Consider the following 10,584-nt stretch of genomic DNA (forward strand, 5'->3'; position numbering starts at 1 on the left):
TTTTTTACAAATAAACATCAATCTGGCTATAATCTTCCTATTACCTCAAAGATGCATCCAATAACTCCTATTACCGGTCAGACAACCTTTCAATGCACTCTATTACCCCCCTATATCCTCTCAGCTGTAATCTGATCCCATTCACATTCTGGGATTTGATTTGCTGCGGCCTCAGATGGACCAAGCTCGTAGCCCAGTCCACTCACAGCCCCTGTCATCCCGTATACGGCTTCAAAATGGCAGATTTTGTCATTGATAAGCGCCTGAATTGGAACGAAGTGGCTGTTCAGTAACATGCTATACCTGACTTCAGAGCTCCGGGTCTCTGCTTCACAGCTCTGTATGAGTTTTGACTGACAGCCGTTAACTTGAGCACTGCTCGCGACAAGAAGATGCCCCCGTCCCTCCCGCTAATTGGGCTACGTTTGCACATTTGTTGTTGTCTGTGTGAGGGAAATGCTGTGAATCGAGAGGAGTCGGTGTGTTCTGAAAGATGAGACGTTGAGGATTATAATAAATACCGCTTTGATGTCATACAAGCAAACAACACACCTGTGAGTCCAAATGTGCTCTTCACATTTCCATATTTGAAACTCATGTCGTTTACAGTATCGTAATGTTTCTGATCGATATAATCCTAACCCTTCTCAGCAGTATCGTAACGTTTCTGATCGATATAACCCTAACCCTTCTCAGCAGTATCGTAACGTTTCTGATCGATATAACCCTAACCCTTCTCAGCAGTATAGTAACGTTTCTGATCGATATAACCCTAACCCTTCTCAGCAGTATAATAATGTTTCTGATCGATATAATCCTAACCCTTCTCAGCAATATCGTAACGTTTCTGATCGATATAACCCTATCCCTTCTCAGCAGTATCGTAACGTTTCTGATCGATATAACCCTAACCCTTCTCAGCAGTATCGTAACGTTTCTGATCGATATAACCCTAACCCTTCTCAGCAGTATCGTAATGTTTCTGATCGATATAACCCTAACCCTTCTCAGCAGTATCGTAATGTTTCTGATCGATATAACCCTAACCCTTCTCAGCAGTATCGTAACGTTTCTGATAGATATAACCCTAACCCTTCTCAGCAGTATAGTAATGTTTCTGATCGATATAACCCTAACCCTTCTCAGCAGTATAGTAATGTTTCTGATCGATATAACCCTAACCCTTCTCAGCAGTATCGTAACGTTTCTGATCGATATAACCCTAACCCTTCTCAGCAGTATAGTAACGTTTCTGATCGATATAACCCTAACCCTTCTCAGCAGTATAGTAACGTTTCTGATCGATATAACCCTAACCCTTCTCAGCAGTATAGTAATGTTTCTGATCGATATAACCCTAACCCTTCTCAGCAGTATAGTAACGTTTCTGATCGATATAACCCTAACCCTTCCTAGCAGTATCGTAACGTTTCTGATCGATATAACCCTAACCCTTCTCAGCAGTATCGTAATGTTTCTGATCGATATAACCCTAACCCTTCTCAGCAATATCGTAACGTTTCTGATCGATATAACCCTAACCCTTCTCAGCAGTATCGTAACGTTTCTGATCGATATAACCCTAACCCTTCTCAGCAGTATCGTAACGTTTCTGATCGATATAACTCTAACCCTTCTCAGCAGTATCGTAACATTTCTGATCGATATAACCCTAACCCTTCTCAGCAGTATAGTAACGTTTCTGATCGATATAACCCTAACCCTTCTCAGCAGTATCGTAACATTTCTGATCGATATAACCCTAACCCTTCTCAGCAGTATCGTAACGTTTCTGATCGATATAACCCTAACCCTTCTCAGCAGTATCGTAACGTTTCTGATCGATATAACCCTAACCCTTCTCAGCAGTATCGTAATGTTTCTGATCGATATAACCCTAACCTTTCTCAGCAATATCGTAACGTTTCTGATCGATATAACCCTAACCCTTCTCAGCAGTATCGTAACGTTTCTGATCGATATAACCCTAACCCTTCTCAGCAATATCGTAACGTTTCTGATCGATATAACCCTAACCCTTCTCAGCAATATCGGGGAAAAAAAGGTTCCTCCCCTCAGACCAATGTGTTTTGAAGAGGAAGTGAGGAGATAGGATGTAAAGAATCAAGGAAAGATACATTGAGATGGGGCCATGGACAGGAAACTGTATACCTTTCTCTCCCAGCATGCTTTGTTATAACTCTTGGATGGGGCGGCTGCTCTCCACCATCGATCTGCTCTCTGCAAATAAACTCCAAACCTGAACATAGAGTACTGGTTCCATCTTGGCTACTCCTTCCAACCAACCAGGGTTCCCACTCTTCTCAGTGTTCCCATAGCTTTTCTCTTGGAATTCCACAGAGGAGTCATGTGATCCTGTCACTGTGGAGACTGTCGACATGGGAATTCGGGGTTCCTAAGAAAAACAAATGTTTAATTAGCCCAAAGACCCTCCCCCTATTAGACAAAATATTCCCAAATAATATGCTGACATTTTTCCACACACATATATGAAGCATATGAAGTAAGATAACTACTGTAGCTATGTCCTTAATATGGGTTAGCGGTCCATTGACAAATCACCCATCTTGTCCCAAACTAATTTAGACCAGCTTTTGATCTAAATGGGCTCTTCTCTATTGGGCTTGAAGGTCTCTGTCTGATTGTATGTTAGTTGTATGTCAGTAATGTCAGTCTGTCAGTGATGTCTATGTGTGTATTGTCTCTGTGTCAACTGTTCCTCTCTCTTTAATAACTGAAATAGTAATAGTCTCTGTGTCAACTGTTCCTCTCTGTCTTTAATAACTGAAATAGTAATAGTCTCTGTGTCAACTGTTCATCTCTGTCTTTAATAACTGAAATAGTAATAGTCTCTGTCAACTGTTCCTCTCTGTCTTTAATAACTGAAATAGTAAGTCTCTGTGTCAACTGTTCCTCTCTGTCTTTAATAACTGAAATAGTAATAGTCTCTGTGTCAACTGTTCCTCTCTGTCTTTAATAACTGAAATAGTAATAGTCTCTGTGTCAACTGTTCCTCTCTGTCTTTAATAACTGAACTAGTAATAGTCTCTGTCAACTGTTCCTCTCTGTCTTTAATAACTGAAATAGTAATAGTCTCTGTGTCAACTGTTCCTCTCTGTCTTTAATAACTGAAATAGTAATAGTCTCTGTGTCAACTGTTCCTCTCTGTCTTTAATAACTGAAATAGTAATAGTCTCTGTGTCAACTGTTCCTCTCTGTCTTTAATAACTGAACTAGTAATAGTCTCTGTCAACTGTTCCTCTCTGTCTTTAATAACTGAAATAGTAATAGTCTCTGTGTCAACTGTTCCTCTCTGTCTTTAATAACTGAAATAGTAATAGTCTCTGTGTCAACTGTTCCTCTCTGTCTTTAATAACTCAAATAGTAATAGTCTCTGTGTCAACTGTTCCTCTCTGTCTTTAATAACTGAAATAGTAAGTCTCTGTCAACTGTTCCTCTCTGTCTTTAATAACTGAAATAGTAATAGTCTCTGTGTCAACTGTTCCTCTCTGTCTTTAATAACTGAAATAGTAATAGTCTCTGTGTCAACTGTTCCTCTCTGTCTTTAATAACTGAAATAGTAATAGTCTCTGTGTCAACTGTTCCTCTCTGTCTTTAATAACTGAAATAGTAATAGTCTCTGTGTCAACTGTTCCTCTCTGTCTTTAATAACTGAAATAGTAATAGTCTCTGTGTCAACTGTTCCTCTCTGTCTTTAATAACTGAAATAGTAATAGTCTCTGTGTCAACTGTTCCTCTCTGTCTTTAATAACTGAAATAGTAATAGTCTCTGTGTCAACTGTTCCTCTCTGTCTTTAATAACTGAAATAGTAATAGTCTCTGTGTCAACTGTTCCTTTCTGTCTTTAATTACTGAAATAGTAATAGTCTCTGTCAACTGTTCCTCTCTGTCTTTAATAACTGAAATAGTAATAGTCTCTGTGTCAACTGTTCCTCTCTGTCTTTAATAACTGAAATAGTAATAGTCTCTGTGTCAACTGTTCCTCTCTGTCTTTAATAACTGAAATAGTAATAGTCTCTGTGTCAACTGTTCCTCTCTGTCTTTAATAACTGAAATAGTAATAGTCTCTGTGTCAACTGTTCTTCTCTGTCTTTAATAACTGAAATAGTAATAGTCTCTTTGTATACTGTGCCTCTCAGTCTTTAATAACTGAAATAGTAATAGTCTCTGTGTCAACTGTTCCTCTCTGTCTTTAATAACTGAAATAGTAATAGTCTCTGTCAACTGTTCCTCTCTGTCTTTAATAACTGAAATAGTAATAGTCTCTGTGTCAACTGTTCCTCTCTGTCTTTAATAACTGAAATAGTAATAGTCTCTTTGTCAACTGTTCCTCTCTGTCTTTAATAACTGAAATAGTAATAGTCTCTGTCAACTGTTCCTCTCTGTCTTTAATAACTGAAATAGTAATAGTCTCTGTGTCAACTGTTCTTCTCTGTCTTTAATAGCTGAAATAGTAATAGTCTCTGTCAACTGTTCCTCTCTGTCTTTTATAACTGAAATAGTAATAGTCTCTGTCAACTGTTCCTCTCTGTCTTTAATAACTGAAATAGTAATAGTCTCTGTCAACTGTTCTTCTCTGTCTTTAATAGCTGAAATAGTAATAGTCTCTGTCAACTGTTCCTCTCTGTCTTTAATAACTGAAATAGTAATAGTCTCTGTCAACTGTTCCTCTCTGTCTTTAATAACTGAAATAGTAATAGTCTCTGTGTCAACTGTTCCTCTCTGTCTTTAATAACTGAAATAGTAATAGTCTCTGTCAACTGTTCCTCTCTGTCTTTACTAACTGAAATAGTAATAGTCTCTGTGTCAACTGTTCCTCTCTGTCTTTAATAACTGAAATAGTAATAGTCTCTGTGTCAACTGTTCCTCTCTGTCTTTAATAACTGAAATAGTAATAGTCTCTGTGTCAACTGTTCCTCTCTGTCTTTAATAACTGAAATAGTAATAGTCGCTGTACCTTTGTCCTTAGTTTGGTTGTAATTACGCTAATCTCTATCCTCTTTCAGTATCCCCCTATACTTTGTCTAATATAGGTCACTAACCACTCTGTGTGTATGTGTGTGTGTGTCTCTATGTATGTTTGTGTGTATGCATGTGTGTGTTTACGTGTGTGTCTATGTATGTCTGTACATGCGTGTATTTCTTTGTGTGTGTGTGTGCGTATGTCTGTGTGTGACCTCTATAGCTGGCCGGGGCCATGTTGACGGCCTGCTTTATCTATCTGCTGTATAAAGAAGAGGAGGAGGACTTCTCTGCCGTGTGATTGGCTAAGCCTCTGTCTGGTCACACTCAGTGGGGACGGGACAAGGTTGGAGGGCATTGTGGGAAATGTGTTCTGTGTGTGTCTGTGTTCATTTTTATTTTTGTGATTGTATCTTTTGTGTTTTTGTGTAGAAATGTGTTGTCTGCATGTTTGTGTGTGTGTGCACTCGTGCGTGTGTGTGTCTCTGTGTGTGTGTGTGTGTGTGTGTGTGTGTGTGTGTGTGTGTGTGTGTGTGTGTGTGTGTGTGTGTGTGAAGAAGACAAAGAGACAGTTGATCAGAGATCATGCATGCTATATTGCCTGGCCTATGCTTTATTCTCGGTACCACCGAGCAACACCCACCCCAATAGGGACACCAGGCTGACCTCCACATGCATGTTGACATTTGACCTTTGCATGGCTGAAAGGGCTTGGCAACATTATCCACAATTTAAGGAGGTCATGAGCAAAACAAACAGTTCACTGAAGTGCTCCCACAGACTAGACTATGAGATTAATGCCCACAGATAAACACGAATGACAGGTGTGCTTGACCAGATTTGAAAGAAACCCGTACAATAAATTTCTTATCATCTGAAATTGGGTAATAATAAGGAAAGAGGACACTGCTAAATGTGTTCTTCATGATTTCTTTCTTCATAGCTTTTTATGATTGCAGCACATTTGATAACTTATTTCTTGTCCGTGTCTTCACCTGCCACATTGAAACTACTTTCTTTATATTCCTTGTCATTCCAATGCTAAACTAACGAGCAGAAACGAAGTTTAGCACATTCTGTCCTCCATCCTCTGTCTCCTTCTCCTCCCTTCTGTCTCCTCCTCCCTCCTCCATCTCTTCCCCCTCCTCCTTCCTCCCTCCTCCCTCTGGCTGCTCCTCCATCCTCCGTTTCCTCCTCCATCCCCTGTCTCCTCCTCCTTCCTCCATCTCTTCCTCCTCTGGCTCCCTCCATCTCTCTGTGAGTTGTGAGTGTCATTCTCTACCTCACTCTGTCATCTGAATCCTCAGTGGTGCTGGCAGGGTTAGAGGCATTGTAAAACTGCCCTGAGTGCCGAGCCGCCAAGGCCTTCTTTGACGAATCTACTCTCCATGTTGTGACCCGGTCGATAATACCCTCAGAGAGGAGAAGACTTGCAGGGGGGCCGTTGATTGAATCTCAGCCCTCCTCTGTTTGTCGTTTGTCATCCGTCTCTCATACACACACACACACACACACACACACACACACGCACACACACACACACACACACACACACACACACACACACACACACACACACACACACACACCACACACCCGTCCAGCGAATGTGCCTCATCTAAGTCCTAACCTCTCAGCCTTTTCCCTGTGTATTACTGTAACTCTGCTTTTGTCTCACAGATCAATGATACCTTTCATATCCCCTAACCCTTAATAGTGATGACATGGGATGATCTTGTTAAAAATATGGACGGTTTAAGGCTTTTGGCAGAGTGAAAGCACAAATGTGTGTGTGTGTGTGTTGCTATGTTGTGTGAGTCAAGGCCTGTTGTATCCTCCCATTTCCTCTCTACGTTAATCTCATCTCATCTTATTGATGTCGGCTCCTTCATCAAAACAAGCGCCAACTAAAGCTCTCAGACCGTCCTGCCGCAGATCAACCAAAGTACCTACACAGTTCTACTGTTGTATCCCAGCATCGCTTCACTTCTTTATTTTTCCTACACACAAAGTATTCATAGGATTTTAAAGCAGTCCAACTCACAAGTGGAGTTTTGAATGTACTTTATAGAATACTTAAGGAGAAGAAATATCAAGTGTGATGTATAACCTAGTAAGTAGTCAACAAAAGCAATGTTTAGGGCTTTCTCAAGTTAAGCTGGTCTCAACACTTCCTATTACAATATATTTGTGCTCGGTGTTGAGAATTTGGAGTGCACTAGGCAAAATGTTTTGCATCACAAACCTCCAAAAGGCCATACTCCTTGTGTCCATAGACTCCTTTCTAAGTATTTACTTACGTTACATTAATCATTTATTTCTTATTATTTTAAAGGCCTCACAGAAAATGACAAAAACATCATAAAACATATTCTTCACTTTGTAAAACGTCCATTTAATTGTATCCAATATTTTCCCTCAGTTTAATCATGGGATATTTTGTAGAGTAATTATTTATGGTTTATAACACTAAGTTAGGGTTTTGAGAATGTTGGCAGGGCTTCAGACAGAAATGTCCTTTGAAAAATGGAAGTTTCTAAATGAATGTTTGTTCACAGATTATCTCTCTCCAACAACAGTCATAGTGGGAGCTCTAACATTCACCACTGGCCACCACAGGCCCAATTACACCACTGCTGCAATAATGGCTGCTCGGCACTCCTGTTCCCATAGTAACCACACACTTCCTCACCCTCTCACCCCTCACCCACTCTCCTCATGCTATCCCACTATGCTACCATGACGACTGACCTTTACCCTTGATTGACCTTCACAATTGTGTGTTTCAGATCTGTGGGATGGTGTTCACATGCTGCCTACACAGAAGGATTAAGTTGGATCCTTATTGAATCCTACCGTCAAGCCCCCCAACACCATCCTGCCTCATGGCCCAGGGAGCAACGATGCCTGCTGAACACTCAACCGTGACCTCTAACCCCTCCTGACCTCTGAACCTTACGATCCAACCCTGCCTGAACCCTCCTGGATCCTTCTGCACCCCTGCCTTGGCTTGGATGCATGCACACCCCCCCCCCCCCCGCCCGCCTCTCTCAAAGACAAGGTCAATGAAGAAGAGATGATTTGGTATTTTGATATTGTTATTTTCTGTAGTAAGCCTTCTGCAGTTTATGTAAGGTAGTTCTTACTCTATGTTCTCAATACAGTCAAATCCTTACTGCAGATTTCACAGTTCCACACAACTGGAAGGCAAACCGAAGTGGTTGTGACTGAGAATCATGTGTACTGTACACACTCTCATGGTGTTGCTGCTTACGAAGGGTTATTCAATTAGTGCTATATCCAGTGTGTCACGGATGTGGCCCACAACGTGCCTCTGTCATCCTTTTATCACACATTCTTTGATAGCGGTGTTACACCAATTTAATGGTTCACCACAAAGGGAATCCCATGGTCATCGATGTTTGATCTACGTCACAAAGAAAAACAGTCATGAGTTGATTGATATCCACAGAATAATCAAGCAGATATTGGGAAAACCCGTTGATGTGTATATAGATAGCTAAACTTGATATGAATGAAAATAGCACTAAACGCTGCTAAGAGTAACGTTGCACCTAACATTTCTGTATGTGTTGCCTCCGTAGTTTGACTAACAAATCTGGTTCTGTGTTGTATGCTTTGCTAAAGGTGTTGATGTCGACGAAGTCGCCTTTCTTGCAGTACCATATAAACCTACCACTCATCTTTCAATCCCAGGACCCATTGACTTGTTTTACGACCACTTTTATTATGCTGGAGAAACATGTTGTCATTTACCACTGATACAGGGTCAGATATTTTTCTGTCACCCTACTGGTTAAGATTAGGATTCAGGGGTTATGGGCGACTTCTAGTTGAACAGGAGAGGTTTGAACTGTCATGAGTCTGTCCTCTCCTCTGGTGTGGGTTAGGATCCCCATCCAGTGGTAGATATTGGTATATACTCCTGTGCAGCGCTCCTGTAGTATACTGTGTAAGTTTGCAAAATTTGGAGAACTTTCAATAAATTCCCTGGTTTTCCAGAAATCCTGTTTGGGGGATTCCGGATTTCCTGCTTATTCCTTCCTGATTCCAGGATCCCTCCAACCGAGATTTCAGGAAAACCAGGGAATTTATTGAACGTTCCCAAAATTTTGCAACCCTATTTCTGTCTGATTGGTTGTGGAGCAGCCAGGCAGCCTTGCATCGACTACTGCTTTTAAAGACTAACTACATTCCTCTGAAGGCAGGAGATATATTTACATTTTATTGTTTACTACGACTTAGAAAATGTCTGACACATTTCCACGAGAGGACACTTTCAAAGAGAGCGTTCATTGGCTTGACTATTGTCAAGGACACATTCAAATAGTATTGGTTGGCCATTACCAAGATAGGACATTGGTCTTTGTTTTTTAGGAGTACTGGTAATTCAGCTGACAAATTCCGGTTGATACAATGACAACAATTCTTTTTCAAAGTTGTATGGATGTTTTGCTGTTATTCCAAGAGATGAAGACACGTATACAGATGGTATTTTTATCTATTCCTCCAAGTGAAGCTCTCTCAGACAGAAAGCTGTTCTTGTTGTTCATGTATTTTTCTAATCGAAATGGGTCAAAATATGATATAACATTATAGTATGTATAATATAAAATATATAATAAAACATATACGATATGATCTGGGCTCTTTCTATACTGTAGACTGTAGTAATCAAAGTATGCCTTTGTCTGTTTAACAAAAATGTCATAATAGCTTTTGAATTTATGTTGATGGTAGTCTTTAACCGGATAAACTTTATTTGTGTTTCCTACATCATTCAATGGTTTGGTATTATTATTTTCAGCAATGTCTTGAATGTTTTGTTACAGTATATGACTATTGCTACTTTAAGACGTCATAAAATGTTGATATTTATACTCTGAGATATGAAGAAGGTTATACGTGCACAGACCATGTTTGAAAGAAGTGCATATGGATGGACACATTCATCTTCAGCGACATAAGTCTATCGGTTAAGAGTGTTGCAAGGTAAACAAATCTGTCAATGTGCCCTTGAGCAAGGCACTTAACCCCAATTGCTCCTGTAAGTCTCTCTGGACAAGAGCGTCTGCTAAATGACTCAAATGTAAATGTTTGTAAAAGCTGATGTGACAATGGGATTGGGATGCGCTGTATGACTTGTTCTATACAATGTGATTACATAAATGGTTTCTAAACTTTACTCAATAAATATAATACTATATTAGTGAATATATGACTATTTATATGATTATTTATGAATGTTGTGGAAGGTTGTGGTTGGGTTGAATCCTCTAGTTGTGGTGGATATAGTGTATGTTATGGTGATATGTTGGCACTAGATGGAGACAAAGTTGTGCCCCTAACAAGGTCATCATCCCAGGAGGTTATTCAATCATCCCAGGATGTTTTGTCTTCCTCACTTCCTGTATTGATTTATCAGTTAGTTAGAACATGTTCATGTTTATTACCACTTCCGTTAACCTGTGGATAGGTTCTTTTTCACAGGACAAAACGTACATACTTCAAATCCAAACTTAAAAGCCATTATCATTGTGAAATAAAACATTGTTTCTT

The 10,584-nt window shown here is 39.9% G+C and overlaps 1 protein-coding gene across 3 annotated transcripts in view; it reads left to right on the forward strand.

Annotated features, from left to right (window-relative positions):
- Positions 1–10,239, forward strand: part of LOC115180273 (tetraspanin-11) — a 28,696-nt gene extending 18,457 nt beyond the window's left edge. For 2 of the 3 annotated variants that reach the window (XM_029742229.1, XM_029742228.1), the window contains exons 8-9: positions 5,228–5,350; positions 7,794–7,871. In XM_029742229.1, coding sequence (XP_029598089.1) covers positions 5,228–5,305 — 78 coding nt within the window. In that variant the 3' untranslated portion in view covers positions 5,306–5,350; positions 7,794–7,871. Of the gene's footprint in view, positions 1–5,227; positions 5,351–7,793 lie in introns of all 3 variants that reach the window. The other variant, XM_029742230.1, reaches the window with a different exon arrangement.
- Positions 10,240–10,584: the final 345 nt, after the last annotated feature.

The sequence above is a fragment of the Salmo trutta genome, chromosome 40, assembly GCF_901001165.1.
Source record: "Salmo trutta chromosome 40, fSalTru1.1, whole genome shotgun sequence".
In the NCBI taxonomy this organism is placed as follows: Eukaryota; Metazoa; Chordata; class Actinopteri; order Salmoniformes; family Salmonidae; genus Salmo; species Salmo trutta.